A 25718-nucleotide genomic window follows, 5' to 3' on the forward strand; every position below is an offset into this window, starting at 1 on the left:
AGAGGCACTGGATTTTTAGGAGTCCACATTTTATTGTGACACTGGAAAAGTGTTTAAGACCAGCTAGCCATGTCTTTATCATCCGTTTAAGACCGGCCACGTGACGGGCTCTCGACCAATAGGAATAGCTAAACTGTCTGAGGTATTTATGAATATCATATAGTTCATCGATGTTCCTGAAATATTTATTTGGTTACGAGTCTTTATAAGCAGGTTAATCACTATTTTGATATTTTGATTTGTCTTATGGAAAATTATGTAATTAAATAAACCTCAAAGGGAACTGACTAGATGCATGGAAAATTAAATAGTTGAAAATCTGAACAGGAAGAATCAGTTAATTAAAGATAATTGTAGTTGTAATGTCGTGTTCCTCTCTTGCATTTTTCTATCCTCCACCGTTTTTCCAATGCAGAGTCTGTACTGGAATCCATTTTGACGTCTGAATCCTGTAAAAGTGGCTTACCCAGTGTTGATGATCTCATAGCAGATCCGTAAGTAAACGTTTTAGACAAAAGAAAAATACATTGCCCAGGATTCCCACATTCAAGAAAAAATCCTGGGAAATCCCGGAATTTAAAGCAATCGTGGAAAGGCATGGAAATGTCATGGAATGTTGGACTTGATATACCAAGGGAAAAAGCCATGGAATCCTGTGCAACCTATACGTGGTGATGCGTAATATTTGGCTATGGCAGTCTTCCAGTTTGCATGTCCCTATACTTGTTGCTCGTTCAATGCACCGTTGTGATGTTTTTGTGGCGCTTAGTGGTCTTGTGCCAAACTGAAAGGCTGAAGGGGAGTAGTGTCAACTTGCCTCCAGAGAAATGTGCTCCTAAGATGCCAAAACAGCGTAGGAATTGGTCATAACAAGCCCTAACTTTGTCTCGGAAAAGTCCTGGAATTTCATTGGAAGATTTCTGTTTTCACCACAAAGTATGTGCATATACTAGGTGAGTCAGAATGATCTGGACCCAAATTAAAGAAAATATTAAAAATATGTAGCAATTATCGAAACAAGTGCAAATGAGATATGTTATAGGCTGGTATTTTGGACTTATTTGGTAAAAGTTTCATGTACCATTTTGAAGAAAAGCGCTATCCAAGAACACGCCCTAAAGAACAATCTGACCGTATTTCCATGGTTCAACAGATTGATTGCAATCGCGTACTGATGTGAAGCAGTATAATAACAAATAAACACCTAGTCATGGTGACTGACTCACAAAAGGCAAAACCAATTCCGTGTGCAGACTGGAAAATGAGCCACTTCAATGAAAATGGCATTACTCCTCACCACAGCCACTAATTTGAAAAATTTAAAATTCCTGTGGAAGACAAGGTAATAACCATTCATATGAAACACTCAGTTTTTTTCTCAATCTACTCTATTTGCCACCAAAAAATGGTGAACTTGGGTCCAGATCATTCTGACTCGCCCTTTGGTTTAAGATTTTAAGCCAAGTGATATATGAGATGAAAGGCAGTAAATGCTCTTTCAAATGTTTATGAAATACTAATGAGGGAATAAATGTCTGAAAGACTCATTTTTGTGGGATTCGGTCCCTTACAGTTTTTGCTTTTAGGTGCACTGATCTGATTGTCAAATAAACCACATAGGGAAACTGACAAGGTACATATATAATTAATATAAAGTTGAACAATGAAATTGAATGGAGCAAGGTTTGATCCCACAACCTCTGGGTTGCCGTGCTTTACCAACTGAGCTATCCAGCTCTATGTTGGCAGGTCCCCAATTTGTCAAAGCAAAAAATAATGCTCAGCATTTAAGTAACATAAAAGTCGGTTTTGGATTGTCATTTCAACGGAGCATTCCAATGTTTGTTGCGCTTTTCAGCTTGTTCAGTGATGTATCGGTGGCATCAGCCCCACAATTCAGACTGTCCAGCAAGTTAAAAGAACCGCTCAAGATGGCCAAAGAAAACGGGGTGGAGAAACGGCTCAAGGCGGACCAGAAGCAGCTTGCGAGTTGGCGGAGGGCGTCGAAGGCCCACGCCCATCACAACTCGGAGGAAGAGAAGAAGAAAAGGAAGAAGGCGTCGGCCAAAAAGAGAATGTCAGAGCAGCAGCTGAGTGTAACAGACAGCCAGACAAACGGTGCCACCAACGGAGCAACCAATGGTCAGTGGAGGGGAGCTCCCACATTGGTTCAATAAAGTGTTGTAGTCGAGTCCCTGACAAGTCCTCATAAATCCTCACAACTCCTCACAAGTCCTCACAAGTCCATCACAAGTCCTTCACAAGTCCTTCACAAGTCCATCACAAGTCCATCACAGGTCCATCACAGGTCCATCACAAGTCCATCACAAGTCCTCACAAGTCCATCACAAGTCCATCACAGGTCCATCACAAGTCCATCACAAGTCCATCACAGGTCCATCACAAGTCCATCACAAGTCCATCACAAGTCCATCACAAGTCCATCACAAGTCCTCACAAGTCCCTCACAAGTCCCTCACAAGTCCATCACAAGTCCATCACAAGTCCATCACAAGTCCATCACAAGTCCATCACAAGTCCATCACAAGTCCATCACAAGTCCTCACAAGTCCATCACAAGTCCATCACAAGTCCTCACAAGTCCATCACAAGTCCCTCACAAGTCCATCACAAGTCCACAACAAGTCCATCACAAGTCCATCACAAGTCCATCACAAGTCCAATTGCAGTTAAATTGCAAGAAAGGTGCAGTCATAAATAGTCCAAACCTAGCAATACTATGTTATAACTATTCCCGTAATAAGTCAAATAGCAAATTTAATATGTGCCCTGTGACTGCCCAATTTTGTGGTTTCCTTAATTTCCTGGGGGGGGGGGGGGGTTTTCTTCCAATTTATTTTTTTTATTTCATTTTCCTTTCTGTATTTGTTTTCCTGTTTGGGGCTATTTTAGGCACAGCATCTGGAGTAAGCAGTCCGTCATCAACAGCGCCCTCATCGCCATCATCAGGTAAGAACTTCTCGTAATTGCCCGCCACAAATTTCTTCCCACATCTAACTTCAGCCACTCTGTGCCTTTTTCGAGCATTACGCTCATCCTGGTCATGTTTCCTATTGTCGTAATGAATTTCTATGCAGTGTGACACATTGACAATCTGCACCAGTCTATGTATGCAATACACTAGCCACAGCCCATGTCCGCATCAGACAGTTTTGGCTACGGCGTACAATGTAGCCGATACAATCTAGCCGTAGGTGTGATGCATCAAAGATGTGGCTACGGATATTACATTGGTGGTCCGGTTCAAGTTTGGAAACATTTTGACAGAGAATGCTGACTTTTTTCTTTACTTGCCCACGGGCAGGCCCGGATTATCCAATAGGCAAAGTATACACTGTGCCTAGAGCCTACGAAAAGTTCGGGAGCCTCCGAGGAATTTGAGGGCCTACAAGAAATTTGAGGGCCTACGACAATACCGCAGTGTGTCAACAGACTTTTAGAGCTACCAGTTTGGCCTGGCTTGCTTAGTACAGTTTAGAATCAACATGATATCGGTGCTGGTGCCTAGTGCGGAATAAGGCCTAGGACCACTGGTGACTGCCTTGGGGCCAAGGGAATCTGGCCTTGCCAAGGGGAGCCCAATTTATGGCTCGGCACCTTTTTTTTTCTTTCTTACAGAGCCTCCAATGAGAGCTTATTGTACTTTTGTCTGAACTGATGCGCTCGGTCAAACACATTGTAGATACAGGCATTGCAAATTCGCGTTCATTGCTTAACCCTAGACCCCAAAGCCCTTTTGGCTATAGGAACCATCCTCAATCCTGCAAAATCCTCCAATTGCCACCAAGTAAAAAGTGATTCAGCCTCAATCCTCCAAAATCATCCGTTATTTTTTAAATTTGTTCAGTGGAGGGGTGATCATTGCCCCAATCCTTCAAAATTCTACAACAATCACTGTTAATCGAGCATAATTCAGGGCTCAATTATGCATGACTGAACGTACACAATGCTGGGTACAGCCTACGAACTTGACATAATGCATCCTCTGAAAAGCAACCTACACTTTTTTGCCATGCCGCCTCAATACTAAATTCTCCAAAACCGCCTGGAGGATTTTGAAGGATTGAGGAAGGGTAGGGTCAAGACATTAATTAAGTCTCTGTATGTGTTGACCACCCTTGATTATTTCTGGACTGCAAAACTTTATCCACCCTGTTTGAAAAAAACCTGAATTTGCCACTTCTCTGTCTGTTTCCTGATGATCGTAAGCAGTACCACTTGCAAGGAGTAAGGCCTCATCTGAATCTCTTGTCATACAACTATTGTCCAGGCCTTCGCCTGTTACAGCTACGCAGGCATCATGCTGACAGTAGACCTAGCCCTAGTTCTGGAAGCCCGTTTCAGACACGGCCTGTGATGCAACAAAAATCTCCATGTGCAGCAGTGTTGTAGGTCTCGAGACCGGTCTCGAGACCACTTTTTGCTGGTCTCAGTCTCGGTCTCGGAAGCTGTGGTCTTGGTCTCGGACTATCCGGTTTCGACTACAACACTGATGTGCAGTTGAGCCTCCCGTCCAGGCTGTGAAATTTGCCAAAGTTTAGCTGAAAGCTTTCTGCTACAGTAAGCACAAATTGTGCCACTGATGTATACTGAGCATTTCGAGGATAATGTCGTAATTAGCTAGGGCCCTTTCAATTCAAGTTGCAGGTAGAGTCATTCACTTTGTCCGGAAGAAGCTCTGCATTTGTAGGGATGTCCGTTTACGAATGAATTAGTATTCGATTACTTGAAACTGCATTTGACCGAATATTTGGATATTCGAAACTGCCATGCCTGTCAAAGTCGCACGCATAGTGCAAAATCTGGGGTACGCTGGAGTATTTTGCAGTGAGCATTCTATAACTGTCGAGGGCTTTAACCACGGATCCTACACACACGGATAAACGACTGTTCTGAGCTCTAGTACAAAATGTACTTAGCGGACTTGCCTTAATTGGTTAGATGACCGTTGGCGCATAATCGTGAATTTTCCAGGTGTGCCATTGTGTCAGGTTTTTTGCACGACATCTAAAACGGAAATATTCATAAAAACTGTCAGCAAAACTACTCCTTTCATAAGATATAATTGTTCCAAAATTGTTAAAAAATAAATACTTTGGGATATAACAGATGGTATTGTGCAGTTTTTGTCGTCATAGATGAAGTATTTACCCAGGAAATAACCGTCAAATTTCGAGGAGAACACCATTTACCCAAATTTCATTTTTAATTAGGCTCTCACTAAAAAGTATTAGAGAGATGTGATCCCGAACCGATGAAACAAAAGCGACATTTCATATAGTTCATTTTAAAGCTAAAGATATTGTGCTCGGCATTACCATGGTTATGTAGATATCACTTTATATCAGAATTCAATAATAAAAGACCAAAAACGTGGACTCATGAATATTTCAAAAAGATAATTAGCTGGCTTGACAGACTTCAACACCAGATCGGGCGCAGAGCCCTGCAAATCTGAAAGCCACCGCCCGCAGGGGTCTTTGTTGACAAGTATTCATCGTATTTGCCACCAGTACGAGCCGTTATCACGCATCTAACCAGGAGTTTGGCCGAGTTGTTAATCCTTGTGTGTAGGATCCGTGTTTTAACCTACTAGCAGGATGGGAACCAATTGTAATTGATAAATTGTTCTTAATTTCATTTTTTCAAGACTTACCTTATTTTGTTCAGTGAGGAACTTTACTGACAACTCAGAAAAGGATCAAGATATGCTTCCTCCAACATTTTGCTACCAATTTTGCATTATTTTGTAGTGAAATTCCATCGTAAACCTCGCAGGAAACGTAAACATAGGTGAGACTGGATGTGACTGCCTAACAAACATCACACACAAAACAACAAACAAACAAATCCACCAGATTCCTTTCTCCGAGAGTTTGTGTGATAATTTTTCTACGGCATGCCATTGCATTGTGGTTTATTTTTTTTAGTTTGCATTTTGGGTTTGAATTGTACGGGTTGAAATCTTTGTATCCTCTGTCCTACAGACATGTAGGCCTATTCTAACTTTGCAATGCTTCAAAATGGTAGCATTTGTACTACTTCCAAATGATGGAACATATGAAGTTGCTATGACAGATATCTGTGATGAACGGAACAAAACAAGACAGTTGGCAGTTGAATTGTTTACAGCGCATGCAAGTCTTTTTCTAGAATGCAGATCATTTCTATAGACTGGTTATTTTTAATGGACAAATTTCCACTTTGCTTCAGGGCCAAGATTCTCAGTGCTGAGCCATTGTGGTACATTGAGGACCTTTACTTTTTTTCAATCCTAGCCACATAACGGGATAGTCTATGGAACAAGGGTCAATGATATGCGAGCAGATTCAGTGATTAATTATGCAACTAGACTGCATCTTGACCTCGAGGTTCTGACCATTCAGCGGGCGCCTTCTATATCAGGTCTTCGGTAACCCACTTTGAAAGCCAGTGTCGGATTTATTAGATCTCTATGCCCGTTAAGTTGTATTACAAAAACATGGCATCCAAATTGACCAATCAACGGCTTAGTCCAGATTTTGTTTGGGTGCATCTTCAGCATTTTCTGAAAGAATGTCAGAACATGTCTTTTTGTTTATCCAAATTTTTTGAGGTTTTGGCTTGAGAATTTTGTTCTTTTGCTTTTGATCTCGAGCATCTTGATAGGACGCTTTCATTTTCTCCAAAATTCATTTTTGATTTTACGAACCGAAAAATGTAACCGAATAAATCATTTGATCACATTATTGCACATGCATTGGGAGCCTTTTCGAACCATTGGATTGTCACGATCACTTCGTTCATTAACTCATGTCTTCCACCCAACTGTTTTATTTCCAGAGGCGAGCGCAAAGACCTAAGTTCTTCCCGGACCAGTCTCGCCAGCCATGAGTATGAGCGTGTGTGTAGGTGTGTGCATACAAATAAGACAGTAGTATTCGCCCCCAGGGTTCCCACTGCCTTCAGAAATCAACAGAAGTTTTTACTTTTGGTGACTGGAAGTTGTGAGGGATCGGTCAAAAACTTGAGGAAAATTCTGGGAATAGTTTGTTTTTCTGAATATCAGTGGATACCCTGATCATCTTCTTAAATTCTGCACTTTTGATTATTTTTGTGTTCACAAATAGCTCTAGATGCATGCTCTGTTCTGGCGTCACCACCTTGTGTTAACCTAGTTGGCATTTTTTTTTGGCAATTGATGTTTGGCTTTATTCTTTTCAATCTTTAGAGTTCCACTAATCGTTCATATTGCATATGTCACATAGATTGTGGCGTTGGATTTGCCATTGGATTCATGCGCATTTCACTCATTGGGACAGTGGTTCAATTTCTTGTTTATCTTTTTGTCTTGGATATGTACTGGATGCAAGAATTTTTTTCAGACAGTGGGTCAGTTTGTATTGCACTGTAATATAAAAAAGTCACTTCTTTAATCTTTCGGCCTGTCCATGTATAGGCCTTTTCACACTATAATCTATAATCTATAAGTCTGATGCCTCATAGGTTCGACGCCTCATAAGTCCGACAAAATCGCATCCCCCAATCAAACAAAGGCCCAAAAGTCTGACGCCTCATAGGTCCGATGCCTCATAAGTCCGAAATTTCGGACTTATGAGGCGTAGGACCTATGAGGCGTCGGACTTATGATATGGCCCCATCTCACCTACCTGTGTTGACATTAACATGAATCAACTGTAAGCAGAACCGGGTCCCAACGAATACTGGTAGGCAAGGTGTACCGTTCACATTTATACCGGTGTGACTACACCTGTTGGCTTGATTTTCTACCCGGGGTAGATCCACTCAACCCTGGTACCGACAAGGGTTGGATTTTACCGGTGTAGAGCACCGCGTGTAGAAGCCATTTTGGATTCTTGCTACTGTCAAAGGGGTTCAACGCAAGAGTTTTTGGAAAGTTTAAAAAAAAAAGGCCCTTATATCGTCACCATATTCACGAAGAGCCACATATGTGGATTTGGAAGAAAAAGCGTTTTCGAGATAATCGCAAAAGAAGTTTCTCATATTTTAAAACTGCCAAAAATACCACTTTGCAACCACTTTGTGCAGCAAGGAAACCATCACACGATTCTATGAGAGCTGAATTTTTACATAAACCCAGTAACAAGACTTAATACAGCAGTTAATTGGTGAAAATTAATTAGTAAAGATATGTGGCTCTTCGTGAAAACACAAATTCAGGTTTCCGACATATTGGCCCTTTCTGTTCAACGTGTATTTCCATAGGCGCGCGTGAGTACGTGCGCGCAGCTGAAAATTTAACAAAGATATGTGGCTCTTCGTGAAAACGTAAATCTCATTTGACCTACTTTTACGTATTTCAGTTCAATGGGTTTTGTACGCGTTCAAAGGGCCAAAATGTATGTGGCTCTTCGTGAAAACGCAAAATGCATTTATCGAGATTTTTGCCCCTTGCAACATTAATGTAACTCGGAAATTAATGATGTTTTGCTTACAGAAACATGTCAAAATGGTTAAGTATATTGTTTTAAAGCAAAATATTGAAAAAAATAAAAATCAGAAAAATGGTAATTTTGGACATATGTTGCTCTTCTTGAAAACGGTGACGATATGGCCCCTTGTGGAAATTTGCTGTCAGAAACTGTTGCTTCGTGGCAAACGATGAGGTCTGTGCCAATAGCTTTTTTTGGCCAACAAATTTATCACAGGAACTTTTAATACCTTGGTTACAATTTTACAGATCATTACGACCTGTGGAGAATTCACGTTCTAACGTGTCCTGGCATTCTTGTAGTTCTTAGTGTAGTTCTTAGATACCTTAACAGTTTTTTCCCCAATAATCTCTTCATGGTGTGATACCTAATTAATTGAAAGATAGGTATGTGTGAATGAAATATATTGGAATCCAGTGGTACTAATGTAAAAATTGAAATACCCTTCGTCACATTAGTGGTACTAATACTGCCACATGCAGTTTAGTTGCTTTCTGTTGATGTCACCTCCCTTTGTTGGTGGACATAACTCCTCCCTCCTCTTGTTTATTTATCTCTTTTGTTAATCTTTGTTTTCATTTTAACAAGAGGTTCAATTGGTTCTTTGTCTCTGATGATGGCCTAGAGTATTCTGTCCGAAACGTTGAGTTTCCCCCGTTTCTCTTCAGCACCTTGAAAACTCACAAAAGAGATTTGCCACATGGTGCTACCATCTTTATCTTACTGCTATCTTCACCATGCAAACCTTCAAATCTTGCCTGTACTACTGTTAAAAAAATTAACACAAACGTACTTGGTGTCATTCGGTGGTAAAAGTATCTGTGGCTGAGAGCCGAGAGTTGAATTTCCGTTTGTATTATTGAAGGATTAAAATTTGGGGACTAACTGCACTTGAGGTTTCTTTTTTCGACATCAGGGGAAAGAATTGACAACATTCTGTTTGTAGCACTGCACTGCCTGCTCATTTTTGTGCCATTGTTTTCACAGCGGCTAACTGTTTAATAGTAATTTATTCATTTATTTATATATTTTTTTTGCAGCTGCATCTGTTGTGAATTCCAATGTTATTATTTCCACCAGTGTGTCAGCATTTGTTGTTTTGCGGTAATTTTTGCTGTAGACAGTAGTGCGGCTTTTGTGAAACAAACAAAAGACATCAGAGCTGCAACCTGATGAATTGCGTTTGCAATTTATTTTTTCTTTCTTTTTAAATTTTATGCAGTCTGCATCGTCTTGTTGTATGCATGTACTTTTGTACTTTTCCTTCCCTTGTCCTCAGATTTGATTTCTTTCTATATTTCCTCCTTTAACTTCCTTTCATTTTATAAATGTGAGCTGCCATTTTGTCATTTCCTATATTGAGTATACTCTGTACAGAGTCTAATTTTGGCTGTGTGGGTTTATTTAATTCCAAAGCATTAAACTAACTTACAGTCCTTTATAACATGCACTTCAGCAAAAGGCAAAACCAAATATGAATAATTTATGTGGGACACTGAATTCTATTAACAATGCAGTTTCCTTACCTTCAAATCTCCAACATGCATTGCATACTTTGTATTTCTTTTATTTTTTCGTGATTCCTTGTTTTTTGCAGTTCCCCCACCTCCGCAGTCTCCACCCCCTCCAGTAGCCCCCCCACCCCCCGGCGCCCCGTCCCAAGCATCCCCGGCCCCGAGACCGGCGCCCGCCGGCGAAAGAGGGGCCTTGCTGAGCTCCATTCAAGGCTTTACCAAGGGCGCCCTCAAGAAGACGGACACCAAGGATTGCAGCGGGCCGAGGGTGTGAGCCCGACGTCAGCGAGAGAGGAACTCGTGCCAAGCCCAGCTCTGCTGGATCTTCAATCCTTAGCACTTTGACTACGAAAAGAATACGCAAGTCTTTCCAGACTTGATTGAATCTGAACCCTTTGATGTTCAGTGCCCGATTTCATGAAACTCACCGTAACTTATGATGCATCGCAGCACTGCGACGCGTCGTATCCCTATGATGCGTTTGCAGCTGTGACATGTCCTACGATCCATTTCACAAAACACGTCATAAGTGCGACACGTCCTAGGTGTATTTATAGGACAACTCGGTGACTGTTTTTTGTATTTATTCAGCGTACAGTAAATAGTCGTCTGATATTCAACAAAGAGTTGTCGGATCTCCTCTCGAAAAGTTTTTAAAAGGTAAAAAAAAAATGGCGGACGTAAAGGAAAACAAACTCTCAGTGAACTGTATAGTAACTTAGAAATTTCAACTGCAATATTCCAGGCTAATTCATAAGTATTCAATGAATTTTCTATTTACAACTATGATTGTCTCGGTATTATAATCTCATTTATGTAATGTTTATGCCATAAAACTGGCTAAGAAAAGGACTCTTCTTATTTTGCGATGACCACTAGACACGTGTTAACTTGCGACGTGTTTTAAGCCATGGTCAAGGAACTTACGACGTATTGAACACATCGCAAGTTTCGTGAAATGGATCATATGACGCGTCGCGAGTTGCGACATTTTACACGTCGTAACTTGGGTTGCGACGCGTCGCAGCGCTTCGTGAAATCGGGTGCTGGGCGGTCACTAGCAACCGCCAAAAATAAAAGTTACAATCTGTGCATCTTTAATATTCAAATAATCTGTGCACCACAGGGTTAACGTTGTTGTCCCTGTCCTATTTTTCAACTTGCGCCCCGAAAAAAAAAAATATATAAAAATATGTTGTTGTTTTTGCAATCAATACAATAGTTATTCATAAGATGGAAGTTGCATCGGGGTGATGTAAATCAATATTAGGTTTTGAGTATGCAGCGTTTATACGTCGATGACGGACAAAACCTAATATTGAATACAAAAGTTATTCACAGTTGAATGAAAAAAAATTGCCCATGTTTACTTGTTTATGGATGAATTAGATCTCAAATCTCAAATGATTTGCAACTCGACAACAATTTTTCCCAAAAGCAAAAGGGTTGCAGACCAACTAAAGAATATTAAAAAAAATATTTAACAATTTTGAAGGACACAGGAAGAGCAAATTTAAAGCTAAAACAAAAATTGAGAATTTACACTCCTGTAAAGTCATGAAAAAAAGTACAATGTAGGAGGAAAAAAGTTCAATTTTCCATTTATGTATGAAAAAGTCCACAACTGCAAGAAGATATATTTGCCAACCCCTAAAGTTTGTTTCAATAATCAATTCTTTTTTTTTTTTAAATCACATTCCAGCAAAACTTGTATTTTTCTTTCACGTGGAAATTTTAAAGTAACTGCGAGTGAAATATTTTGGAGTGCCTTGTTAATAGTAATAATGTAATACTGGAATAGAGGACATGTAATACAGCATGGTATGAATGGCTTTCATTGTAAATAATGCGTAAAATGAATAAAAAACCATATATTTGAATTGATTGTAGAGGGTGATTATCCATTTCAAGGAGGCTAGGGCCAAGTTTAGGTAAACTCATTAGATTAAAATTATAGTTGTTTACTAAAAGGGAAAAATTGTTTAGTTTTCAAAAACATTGCCATTTGTTGTAGTAATTTATGGTGGCCCAGAAGGGACAAACAGGTGAGAATTTGTTTTCTACATTGTGACATGCCTGTATGACTTCCTTTGAGATGGGTCGTGATGTCATTCTGGAATATATGTGAGCATATACATTTTTCTTTAATAGTCGTTAGTGCTGGGATAAATATCCAAATTTGTGTGGATTTTGGGTTTTGATTTGGAAACTGGATATCCGAAACCAACCTTGAAAAAAATAAGACATCTATTTTTTTGTGACACAGGCTAAAGAAAACAAGTGGAACATACACTCAACCAAAAAAGAAAGTCCCCCCTTCCAATACTTTTGGGTCAAACTAAAAAACTACTGAGCACCTCTTGCTCAAATAACAACTAATCGGTACAGAAATTCCTTAGCAATCCAGCCATACTCTTTATTTGGCCCAAAACAGTGATAATGTTTACTAAATTATGCAATTTATGACAAATGACACTGAAAACAGTTGCACTTTTGTATGAGTTGTGGTTCACACTCGCCTTGCACGTATACAAAAGTGCAATTTTTTTCCGGTAGCATTTGTCATAAATTGCATAAGTTTGTACACATTGTCACTGTTTTGGCCCAAATAAAGAGTATGGCTGAATTGCTAAGGAATGCCTGTACCGAAAAGTTGTAATTTTGAACAAGATGTGCGCAGTAGTTTTTGAGTTAGACCAAAAAGAGTTAGAGGAGGAACTTTTTTTTTTGGTTGAGTGTATCTCCCAAGTTGCTCCATTGTCTCTGATCGTAATCGCATTCACTCTCTTGTGGTCTTCTTGATTCATGAATACCCTGCTAATGTGACTGATCAGAAAGTTCCCATCCATTTTTTCACCATGACATGCACAGCTCTAAAGGGCATTGCATGCGACCGGCATCTCACTCATAACTTTTTGTTTGCATGACTGTGAACTAAATGGAAATTTCCCGTGAATTTGCAAGAAAGAAAAAAATGGAACCGGATTTTGAAATCTTATATTTCTCCCGCCACTAGTTGCATTCTGTTTTCCACACATATCACATTGACCACAGCTGTAATGTCCTATCCAAGCCACTGTAGTTAATCCATATTTCAAAGATACACATTGATGTTACATATGAAGGCTTAGGCAGAAATTGTACAGAAATTTCATGTAAATAATATTTTTATGATCTGGGTTTTTTATTTTACAAAAAAAAGAGAGATAAAGTTGCTAAATGAGAAATTTTAAAGATATTAGCAACAAAAAAAATAACATATTGATTGTACAGAAAATAAGCTTAAATAATACGTTTATTCGAAATTCATTCCCATTTTTGCACATTGTACGCTTGACAAGAAGAGACATATCTTTTTAAGTTTTTTCATCTGCCGTGTAGACGTTTACATTTTTAGAAATTTCTTCCAGATTAGAATTTTTGGAGATTTTCCAAGTACATTTATTTGCAAAATGGCTGGTATGCCTGGCAGATCACTCGTCTTTATACGTAAACAATTAAATTTTGTCCACAGTTTTTCCTTTTTGTAAGTTAAAAAATGTTACAAATAATTTGTCCATCCCCTGTGAATCTCTCACTTTTATTTGCTTGGCTGATTATAAAACTGAAAACAAAAAAAACATCCATTTATTCAGCAATGGACAACAAAGCAAACTTCTGTGCCACAGAATGTGTTTTGACATTAAACGAATATCGGTGTTTTTTTGTTATTGTTATATTTTTATTTCATTTGAGAGGAAACAAATATGAAGGGTGTTTTTTTAGGGGTTCATGCCAAATCTTATAAGTGTCAAGAAATCATTCTTGCAATTCAGTTTGGTAAGGTAGTTAATTTATGATCTGCGAGTCTTTTGTTTAAGGTAGAAATGTAGAATTCTTTCGCAGAAAAACCAATAATTTGGTTGTTTTTTTTATTGTCATTTGTTTTATTAACTTGTTCAGTTTTATTTCAGCTCCCACCTCTTTCACACAAAGCTATTACGCATTTCTTTTATTTTCTTCGTAAATAGTTCGAAAATACACAAAATTATTATTATTACTGTCTAAATTGAAGAGATCAAAATCTATGAAAAGTTTAGCAATATTGTAAACACAGATCTATAATTAAACGAAAGCAGACGTTCTTTATTACCAAAAATCTTGAATTTTTTGTGCAGTCTTTTCCGTTTGCATTGCACTTTTTAGAAGGCTGTTAAAGGGATCCCATGAGAACCTTGGTCAAAGTAAACTATTGGCTCTGCGCATAACTTCAGAACTGAGGCCCCTCTAATGGCGAAATTTGTATCCTTGTGGAGACATTTCTTTGTTCTCGTGTACTAAAGTTTTCGAGTTTGAAAGTACAGTTTCAAAATGCTCTTATTTTAACCAGAATTAATTTCCTTGACTGAGATTCAGACTTAATATCCCTTTTCTAAAACTCTACCACTTGCGACAGATTAACATACCTTGGAAATTCCTAGTTTTTTGAGTAAAATCCATATATCTATTTCTTAAAAACTTGTGGAGACGTATTCATCCATAAAAATTGCCCTGTGGAGACGTATACAATCTTTTGTTCCCTACTGTGTGCATGTCTCCAGAGGGACGGTGTATCAGATCACAGTGTGCAAAATGTTATAAACGCCGCATGTTGCTCAAAATACGGCACAGCCAATGCACACCACGAAAATTCGACTCCCAAAATGCCGATGCACACGGCAGTCTGTTGGCAGTGGCGTCATTTGAGAGAGATCTATTGTTCAGGTAATCGGTCATGAGGCAGTTGCTTTCGTACAATAGCATGCACAATGGTTTCTCCATTGAAGGGGGCCTCACATGTCCAGATTTATCTATGCTTGATCAACGGCACATCATGTTGACACTGTGGGCAGCTATGAACCTCTGGCTATATGGACACTGCATGAACAGTAGTTGGCGCTGTGTCCCCACTCATGAGAGCTCCAGTGCATGCAGTGGGGGAGATGGGGCACATGCACCGACAGGTTCCCGCATATATAGCGTGAAGTACGCGTAACTAATTATATTGTGAATGGTCACAAACATGTATTGTCTTCACACTACCATCAGGAGCTGTTGGCAATGCATTCAAGATGTCCATTCTGGTTTCCCCAAACGTTCACCTGCTGGGGGGGGGGGGGGGGGGAGGTACTTTCACAAAATCTGCAAGCAATATTTTCAACAGAAAGCCTTTGCACATTAGTGCAGTGAGTATCACATCTGAAAGTTGCCAACATCTACATCTACAAAGCAGACACTTGGCTCAACCATTTACTCTTTTCAAACATAACACGACAAACTACAGCCATGTAAATTGTAAGTCCAATTTATTTTTTCATTTTAATTCAAACGCATTCAATTGGTATTGACCAGGGTCAATATATCTATACTTATTCAGATCTTGTACTATATACAACAGTAAATTAAATATGAAATAGGACTAATTAAACAGTGGTAAACTATAATCAGTGCAAACAAATTAACCCTCTCTGTATTATTAGATATAGTTATATTTTCTGACGGGTAGAGTCACACATTGTATTGCTACACAAAGGCTCAGTCACGCCTACAAATTCATGCACATAACCAACTGAAATGTCAGCACTAGCACTAATAGTCATTCATAAAATCGCGCTCGTGGAACACGAAAAATGTAGTGCGTCTGCGTCCCACATGCCATGTGGGACACAGACGCATTACATTATTCCCTGTTCCACTCATGCTCGCAGGACGAGTAATATAGGTTTCCTGGCTATTTTAAAACGTTTGTCATTCAAATTTACTGTTTCTAATATTCAAATTTGTCAATCAACATCGATTTAGTGCACTTCCAATGTTTAATTTTCGTCTTTTGTCAGACAATTTCAAATTCAGTTCAAGCAAATTCAAACAATAAGCACCCGTTTTCATCCCGGGGTATTCGATTTTGTCTCATCTACGCTAAACACGGTAATCAGAAATCAAATTTGTCTAATTGATTTATATACATGTAAGACGAATTCGTTCTCTGAATGCTGTCATTCGGCAACAGCTTAGACGAATGTGATCTGCAATGACGAATAGTCTCGCCCCGGTGACTACAGAGGGTGACTAAACTTTGAAATTGAATGGTAAATTACTACATTGGTCTTTGTAAAAGCGTGTGAAATTTTTCCCAAACGAAATGGAATGTTAGAGTTGGTGAATTTGAATGAAAAAATGTTTTAAAATAGCCGGGAAAACCTATAGTATCATTAGCGTAAGCATTAGCATACCTTTGGTGCATTTATTGTTATTAAATTATAATAAAGAACACCCTCAGAGACATCCATTATATTTAAGTTTAATAGCAGAGTTGTACCATCCCAAATCCTTTGAAACTCTTCAAAACCTCTGGGCGGACTTTTGATACATCTGGAGGTCATCTGGGCACAGAGATTATATTCTGGCATCTTAGTTAACAAATTTCAATATAAAACACTTTCTTATAAACCCTGTTTAGTGTCAGTGTTGCACGGATTGCTTGTTTTCAACCAGCAGCAATCTTTTGACCGTGTTGACTATGTTTGCTGCCGTCGCTAAGCTGGCCTGTTCCAATGAGGCAGCGTAGGGCATGGGAACGTCGGCACCAGTCACACGCACAGCTGGGGCATCTAGGTAGTCAAAGGCTTCACCTGATAGGGAAAGAGAAATGCAACTTCAAATGACATCAACTTTTTGAATTCAAAATACAAAGTGCCATTACATGTTGCCACTTTTCATTCAACTTTCCAACGACTGACTTTGTGTTATGTTATAATCATCTGTACTTGATAGTTTATGTGAATGACCAAACAATCACATACACGTTTAAGGTACATACAATTGTTGGACATTCCTTTGTTCTCATGGAAAGAAATAACCCGTTTCCAAACGTTGCCACTTTCACTGAAAACAATTTCCTTCAACGTTCTACTTCATTTTGCTACAGATAAACCTCAAAATGCCTTAAACACTGTTTTTATTAGTAAGTGGAAAACACTGTGTGGACACTGTGTCAGAGACTATATTTTAGAGGGCAACCTTGTTGAGTTGTGGCCAGATTATCCTTGTTTGTCGGTTGCATATTAAAAATGGGGACAAACGCCAGCAGGCGTTGGGAGAAATTGCAAAACAATATCATAAAATCATGTGAACGTATGAGCACGTAGCTCAGGTTGACCGCACACGGGATAGACATTTGCCTCACGGCCTTGCGAGGCAGAAAACTCAGCCAAAATTGACCGCACACGGGGATATTTTGTGAGCTACGTTCTGAGCAAATGACCTCGAATGACTTTTTGCTTAGCATGTAGCTCTTGTGTGCTGCAGGCTTAAGCCATGAGTACAAGGCAACGCTGTAATTTTTTAACAGTTCTGAAATATAAAAGTTATTCTGGAAAATGAAAACTACGAAATGAAAAGTTAGCTTTTGTGACTTACTCTCCATGACTCTGGCCAGTATTTCTGCCCCGACACCAAACTGCGGCCAGCCACCCTCCACAGACACCAGGTGGTTGGTTTTCTTGACGGATTTCACAATAGCCTCTTCATCCATTGGCCTGATGGTACGCATGTTGATCACCTGCAGTTCATGGGACGGAACGAAGCCAAAAGCTCAATGTTGGAGTGCGTTTTCCTGTTTCTATCATTACAATTGTTGAAGCATGAACTGTTATTCATCCTGAATCTTCTTAACTCTGCCTTTTCTGGATCTCAGACCTGCAGTTTCTATCTTTTCTGACTGACCTTTCTTCAGATAGCCACCAATATCACAGTGAACAAAATGGGCAGGATTGTGTCCAGTTGATGGTTGGGGGATGGGGGGGGGGGTGGTTGGGGGTTTTGGTTTTGGGTTTGTTACTTGGGGAGGTTTTGGTTTTCTTTTTGGATTGATCATTCTTACCTCAGCAGAGACCCCCTCTGACTGCAGCTGCTGAGCTGCTTCCAGACACCGTTGCACGCTCATACTGTGAGCCACTAGGGTCACGTCCGTTCCTTCCTTCTCGATCTTAGCCTTGCCGATGGGGACCAGGAAATCGTCTCGCATGGCTTCATCCGACATGTCAAAGGCCGTGCCGTAAAGCAGCTCGTTCTCAAGTACAACAACTGGAAAAACAAAGGACGTTTTTTTCGCGATGTTATTTTAGAGAGGTTAAGTAACAAGTTATTGCACAAACGGTATATGCCTGGAGCCTGCATTGCATCATGGATGTGCATGTGAACATCACAGAAAAATATGTCGGCATCATATGCACAACTGCTGGCTTGCTGTACACAATGCCAACAGAGCGATTTTAGCTCTTCTCATAGTGTAAAGAAACGGGAGGAAAAACCTCTTCCTTTCTCATGCATGAAAAAATGATAATAAGGGTTTTTTTTAGGTCACATGGGAAACTGCCTTTAGCTGGGTGCCAAATACCCCACCTCATACCTCCCCCATCCTCCCCCTAGTTGTGCCATTACTTGGACTTCTTCAATGTCACATGCTGGCCTACCAACCACATTCACACTTCTGTTCAAAAATATTAACCCTAACTCCCTATGAACTTTGTCTTTTCTGAATCTTCTCAAATTCACCATGCACTGTGCAGAAATGCAAAATCCTAAAGGCACACTCCTTGATACATTCCACGTTGTAGCCGCGTCCTTTTCCTTTTCACAATTCAGCTTCTCAGGATGATCAGCCCCCAAATTATTATTATTTAGTGACTGGACTCCACCTTCCTCAATCCTGCAAAATAATATTCCACAACCTCCTGGTGCATTTTGAGGGATCTAGAAATGTTAGAGTTGACCCCAGCGTTTTGTACCTGGATTGTCGTCCCTGATTGCTGTCTTGAGGAGTCCCTTGGCATCCTCTGAGGAATAAGGACTGACAACCTTCAAGCCAGGGCAGTGGCCGTACCACGCCGCGAAACACTGGGAGTGCTGGGCCGCTACGCCGGACGCGGCACCATTGGGTCCGCGGAAGACGATTGGTACGGTCACCTTTTGGGACAAAATTGAAATTGAATACTTGTACATGTATGGCTTTATGATAGCGGACAGACACACAAAGGGAGAACAAAAGATCCTTTCAGTCCTCGAGCGTTGGGTCTTTTGTTGAAAGCTGTCCTCGATCGTACAGTTATGTGCTTCTATGAGAGTGTGTTATATTACAGGGACAAAGGGAAACACAAAGCATTGTCCTCGGGCGTATAGAAATTCACGAATGTATGTGCTTGAGGAGTGTGATCACATAGCCAGTGTTGTCGTGAGATGATTGTGATGGATCCCAAATCGTCATACGTACATCACGACTCAAGTCACAAGCTATTCAAGTAAACTGTGCCAAAACATTCCTTTGTTATTGTTCATCCTGTTACTTGTGAATTGTCTATCAATTGACTTGCGACAAGACTTGTGATGTACTTGTGACAAGTGGCTTGATGGACTTGTGATGACTTGTGGTTTAGGATCCAATCTGATGGTTGCTCGGAGGTAATTCCACAATCTAGGGGCACAGAAAGAGAACGACCTCTCTGCAACCATCCTTTGACCTCTAGGCACAGAGATTTATAAAGAACTGTTTCAACCATTTGTGAGAATGTTGAAAAAACTCATGCACTTCAATAAAACATTGAAACACACTTTTTCTTGTTTTCCTTTGTGCAATTATTTCCACTCATGTCTCAAAGAGTTCTCAAATTTGCCAAACTCCTTGAATTTCAATTTGAGTGAAGCACAGACAGCAACAGGGGTTTTTTTTCTCACACTGTGCAGCCTCTCTTCCTACTGCAGGAACACCCTTCTGGAATCTTATTTCCCTTCTACCTATATAACTTCCACAACTCACATGAAATGTGAACAGATACCATCTAACAGTATGAATTCTTCGATTTTTCCCTATTCTTTTGCATTGTTACCGGTATCTTTGAATGGCTCTTGTGTCGTGTTTGGGCGATGTCTTTGAAAAGACAAAATGGATCAGAGGAGTAACATGAAGACTAACCTGGCCCGCTGACATGTAGTGAGACTTGGCGGCCGAGTTGATGACCTGATCGATGGCTTGCATGGCGAAGTTGAAGGTCATGAACTCACAGATGGGTCTGAGCCCAGCCTATAGAGGGCGACAAACAAAAATAAGCCATTGTCAATGAAGTGAGGTGCCCAGCTAAGTTGAAAAAAAAGTAAATATAGCAGAGTTGTAATGGCACGAGTCAATAGTCCGACTTGAGACATTTTTGGCAATGATTTGGCTCGAGTCTGTGCGAGCAAGTGACTCGAGTCTCTCATCAAAAGCCTTGAGTCGACTCTAGTCAAAGTATGAAAAATATTAGTGAAAAATATTAGTGACTTACGAACGTTACAAACTTACTTGCATAATTAGCCTACTTCAAGTCAAGTGCATCCAAATCAAAACAAACATGCTGAAGCCTAACTCAGTCTCTGTCTCAGTATGTGAAACTTCATTAGATGGTGTTCAACTGTCAGCGACTCAGATTGACACAGGCAAACATTTGACTCGACTTGACTCGACTCGACCCCACCTTGTTGACCAAATGACTTGACTCGACTCCAGTGGCTGTATTAAAATGACTTGACTCGGCTCGAATCACCAAGTTCGGTGACTCCTCACAACACTGCAGCACAGCGACATTAACCCTAACCCCCTTGGCCCTTTTGGCTTGGAACCAACCTCACTCCTGCAAAATCCTTCAATTGCTACCACATTAAAATTGGATTCAGTCTAAATCCTCATAAAAATCTGTTATTTCTTGAATTTGTTCAGTGGAGGGGTGATCATTGTCTCATTCCTTCAAAATTCTCCAACAATCACTGGGTTGAGGTAGTGCCGATGACATTCAGAAGCAGTGCGGATGATATCAAGCATAATGCAGGGCTCAATTATGCATGGGTGAACATAAACAATTTAGGGTACTCGACACAATGCATCTTCCAAAACCAACCGACACTTTTTACCATTCAGCTTCAATCCTCCAAAATCCTCCAAGACCGCCTGGAGGATTTTGGAGGATTGAGGATGCTTAGGGTTAAACTTTTCTTTTCTAGTTTTCCTACTTGCAAATACTTCTGCTTACCATGGCCGAGCCCACAGCTATCCCAGCAAAGCCCATCTCCGTGATGGGCGTATCTCGTATCCTCTTCTCGCCGTACTTCTCGTACAGCCCCCGCGTTACTTTGTAGGCTCCGTCGTAGAGTGCCACCTCTTCCCCCATGATGTACACCTTCTCGTCGCGACCCAGTTCCTCGTCGAGGGCAGCGTTTAAGGCATCCCGCACTGTCATCTGGTATCAATGAATAAATAAAAAGTGCAAGCAGTGAATAAAAAGTGCAAGCAGAATGCCAAGGTGTTTGCCTCAAGTGCAATGGTGCATGGGTTCGAACCCCGCCAGGAACACAGTGTTTGTGCTCTTGGACAAGACACTTAACTACAATTGTTTCTCTCCGCCCAGGAGTATGAATGAGTACCTGTGAGGGTTGAGGACCAAATGTGCGCTGATATCGGCTGCCGCGTGCTCTCATGGCCTGATGAACTGGGGAATAATTGTTAAGCGCTTTGACTTGAGATTGTTGATACAATGGAAAGTGATAAGCATCAATTTTTTTTTGTATTATGTTAAAACATATTTGAAATTCTTACAAGTATCTTACAAACTGTCAGATGAACGGCCCTACAAATATCCTACTAGAAACTGAAAAAAGAAAACAATTATTCAATTAAAACATTAACTGATCGTAAATTCATTGATACTTGCAGACCCAAGCGTGACAATAGTAACAATTGTTGAATACCTGCTGTGCAGCAGCTGGCGCTGATGTTGTGATACTTCTCGTCGCCAAGGCATTGGAGACAACCTGAAAAGAATTTGACGTTGGAGTTTAATAAGTAATCTTCATGTTGATGAAATGAATGTTTGGTAATCCTTACTTTTAGGACACCTCTATTTTGTACGAGTTCTGTTCAAAACTGACTTTTGCAGATGACTGTCCAGTACCAAAGTGACTTTTGTAGGCTAAAGAAGTCTTTTTTCTTCAGACAAACTCATGTTAGTTATAATTTTGAAAGCACTTTCAAAGAAAATGTGACTTTCCTACCTTTTTTTGCAGTTCGCCATCTTGCTTTTTAAATTTATTTTCTGTTTGTCATCGTCTTTAACCCCTCATAAATCAAAACCCTGCCCTCTTTCTACAAAATTAAACCTGCTGATATTCAAGAGGTGTCATTGCCAAATGTTCAAATGTGTCAATAAATATCAGAATGTCACTTTTGAGTGTCATAGTCAGCTGTTTTGGTGAGTCTTTTAACCTTATATAGGAAAGGGGTCCTAGTAAAATTAAGGATTACCGAATGTTTCATCTCCCAATTACCTACTTCAGGATTTTGAATTCCTGGATCTAAATTTCCAACCTCCATAATGCAGACTATGTATATGTTGTGCCCATTCTTGAAAATCACGCATTCTCGAGAATGGGCATGCACATTCTCGAGAATGGGCGCGCATTCTTAAGAATGAGCGCCCATTCTTAAGAACGAGCACGCGTTCTTAAGAATGAGCGCTCATTCTTAAGATTGGGTGGGAATATCACGTGCACAATTTATGAATTTTGCCCAATCTTAACAAACATTGCACGACATAATTATGTTAAATGAATTGTATAGCGGTTAAAAGGGAAACAATTCATATAAAGAGGAAAGAAAATGTTCTATGCTTCTGTACTCGTATAACTACGATAGTTTGAATCAAATTAAACCTGTTATTATTGCTTTTTTCTGCCCACTATGGGAAGTTTTGTAATAACGGAGGACTGGGAACTAGTCTGGGAAGTGCTTTGTTTAGGCTAGACAAGTTACAAGTCCCTGCATGTATCATATGCGTGCCACGAAAAAAAAACGATGTCCAGAAGCTGCCAAAATTGCTCTTTTGACTAGATAGAATCCAGCTCTGCGACGTTATGGTGGGATGTGAACAATAAATTGGTGGCAATTTAAATGGGAAATAGCATTAGCACTATGGGATGTCACAGTATTCATTCTCATTCTTCACATTCTTCATTCTTACGTCCCCCCCCCCTCCCCCCCCCGCTTTTATTATCCCAAAAATCAGAATTCTTTGCACTAGTATTATTATGTCTCTTATTTTTTCCCGGTCCCCCCCCCCCATATCAATACGCCTTTACTTATCATATCCACTCTACTTTTCAGCGCCTTGCGTTGCAACAGTATAATTATTGAGAATCAGTGAACGAGGATTCAGCTAGACTTGCCAAGCGCAGCCGGTGCTCGGCATCGACAAGACCGTTATCTTGTCGCGCATTCTCAAGAATGTGCGCTCAATCTGGAAGAGTTATTTTTGCCAAGATTGAGCAAGGATCCAGTTGCACATTCTCAAGAATGTGCATGCCCATTCTCGAGAATGCGTGATTTTCAAGAATGGGCACAACATCTATAGCCTACGCACTACACGTAAGGAATGACTTATTTTTGAGGCAAAAAACCTACATTTTGTCAATGTTGCTTTCCTTCACTTGAGCGGGGTATTTTTATTGAAAGAATTCCATGCATGGACATCACTAATTTTCATCAGCCATCAGAAAGTGATAACACGACCTAAAAAGTCCAATTTAGCAGGGAAACTATTTAACCATATAGTATATACTGAGAAAACAATCGATCGCCCTCTGGGCCTCATGTGGTCAGTATAGTTACACTAGTGCTAGGTATTCTCCTTTATTTCTAATTTATGACTTATGACTGTGCAACAATGTGGCCTGCAATTTTGCATAGGCCTATTTGTAAACTATCATTATCAATTAAGACCAAATTTAAAAAAACAAACATTTTTAGCGTCCCCACCCGCTTCCTTTTTGGAGGCCACCGCCTCCTTTTTTCTTTTTTCTTTTTTTTAAAAATTAGCCTGCCCATGTCATTTCCTGAGACGGCCATTTAAAAATACACAGGGTCTATTTATGTATTACTTCCCCCTTCCCCGGAGCCCCGCCCCTAATAAAGTTGTGTGGGATTTGCACGTATACTCGGACTCCCTATTATCGCGGCATCCCTATTATCGCGGCATGGGAAATTTCTCTTTTTACAGTGTCAAAACTCCTTTAAGTGGCGATTTTTATCCAGTTCACCAGTCATCAAGGATTTTCTACCAAGTTGTATAAAAAGGACGATTAAAAAATGTTGTGTCTTTCGGGACTTTTAACGATTTTAATAAATATTAACGTTTTCCAAAACTTGCAAAATTTTCCCTCACCGTGTCTGCTAAAAGGTACCGTTTATATTTTAACATAAATCTTTAATTGCGCTCTGTCCATGAAAGTTCCATTGTCTGGTTCCCATTCTTCAGCTGCAAATGTAAAATGAAGTCGAACGACGATATTTGCAGCGCGAAATCGTAACAACTTTTACGGGATCAAAATAAGCACCGCGCGTTAGCGAAAATAAAACGGCACACCGTGTAAAGTGAATGGCGCCCTCAATCGCCGATCAGTAGACTTGCCTCCGGGATTTTGTTCTCCTTTCGGGGGAAGGGCAGGGTCTTAAGAAATCATCCTGCAGACATTTTGTCTTTAATCACCTTGAACGTTACAGGGAAAATATCAGACTTTATTCAGGGGGTGTTTTGGTCAAACATAAACTATGAACAAAAAAGTTGGGATCATTGTAAAAACCACTTCCCGCATACCGCGATAATAGGGAGTCCACCTCCGTTCGCACACGCCGCGCATGTCTATTTGCACAGGCATCGTACACGGAATAAACCACACCACCCGTCAGATTTTTTATATTAATTTAAAAAGGAAGAGTTATACTACACATAAGACAGGACAATTCTGGAAGGTTAGTGGGCAATCTCTATTCCGAACGAGAAACGTGATAAGTACCGCGATAATAGGGCGTTCCATCCTACCACAATCAAAGTGGCGCATTTATTACTAGCGCACGCGCACGGAGCCTTATATTGTGGTTGAAATTGTGCAAACTCGGACAGAACTTAATTTTGTTTTTTAATCATGACAACATCACCTGCCGTAACGATCTCAAGCACTTCAACGAAGCCATTCTGTCGGCGTAATTTAGACCTCTCGACGATGATAAAATCGCCGCAAATCCTTCGCCACTGATCAGCTGATGTCTCTATGCAGTTGAGGTACCCGACTAATATTGTCGGTTCTTTCATATTCGTCCAATTCGAAACACTAGAATCGATTGCCACTATTTCTTGGAACGAAAATAATGTTTTGGTCATTTTTTGGTGGCCTTTTTTTCGGGAGTGTGTACACCCAGGAGCCACAAATGCTGGAGTTTGAAGGAGTGTTGCTGAGCGTAGACGGTCATCTTGTCCCTTCAGTTCAGTCTATTGAATTTGTTTTCATGTCACTATTCCCAAGTGTTAAAGCAGGAATTTTCACCGGGGGGGGGGGGTGTTTCGGGCGCGACATGCAGTGTCTAATTCGGCCGGATCGCAACAACTTCTTATAAATATTCAGTTGGCCCTACCCTTTTCCCCCTCACGTTTTCTACTTATTGCTTAAGTTCAGGGTGAGTCTTTTCCACCGGCCCGCCCTCCTGTCATGGGCGGTACGGATACTGAGCATTGGCCATTAACCGGCAACGCTTGTGAAGAATCGGTCCTGTTTGTACACAGGCACCCCCCTCCCCCCCCCCCCCCCCCCCCCCCCCCCATATACCCAGGATTGTTACACTCCCGGGTGATTTGAA

General features: G+C 40.4%; 2 protein-coding genes across 3 annotated transcripts in view; one reads left to right on the forward strand and one right to left on the reverse strand.

The window, feature by feature from the left end:
• LOC119726684 (PX domain-containing protein kinase-like protein) overlaps positions 1-10786 on the forward strand; it is a 32993-nt gene extending 22207 nt beyond the window's left edge. The window contains exons 9-13 of one of the 2 annotated variants that reach the window (XM_038198474.1): positions 416-494; positions 1859-2142; positions 2914-2970; positions 6844-6912; positions 10072-10126. In XM_038198474.1, the coding sequence (XP_038054402.1) occupies positions 416-494; positions 1859-2142; positions 2914-2970; positions 6844-6863 (440 nt within the window). In that variant the 3' untranslated portion in view covers positions 6864-6912; positions 10072-10126. Of the gene's footprint in view, positions 1-415; positions 495-1858; positions 2143-2913; positions 2971-6843; positions 6913-10071 lie in introns of both variants that reach the window. The other variant, XM_038198473.1, reaches the window with a different exon arrangement.
• A 4509-nt stretch (positions 10787-15295) lies between these two features.
• LOC119726686 (pyruvate dehydrogenase E1 component subunit beta, mitochondrial-like) lies at positions 15296-25144 on the reverse strand. Its single transcript, XM_038198477.1, has 8 exons — positions 25023-25144; positions 21782-21844; positions 21067-21273; positions 19977-20084; positions 18796-18973; positions 17889-18091; positions 17426-17567; positions 15296-16638 (listed from the first exon to the last, which is right to left on the reverse strand). Exons 1-8 carry the CDS (start codon positions 25056-25058, stop codon positions 16469-16471), a joined length of 1107 nt encoding a protein of 368 aa, XP_038054405.1. The 5' UTR covers positions 25059-25144; the 3' UTR covers positions 15296-16468.
• Positions 25145-25718: the final 574 nt, after the last annotated feature.

The sequence above is a fragment of the Patiria miniata genome, unplaced genomic scaffold (genome assembly GCF_015706575.1).
Source record: "Patiria miniata isolate m_02_andy unplaced genomic scaffold, ASM1570657v1 HiC_scaffold_2, whole genome shotgun sequence".
NCBI classification, from domain to species: Eukaryota; Metazoa; Echinodermata; class Asteroidea; order Valvatida; family Asterinidae; genus Patiria; species Patiria miniata.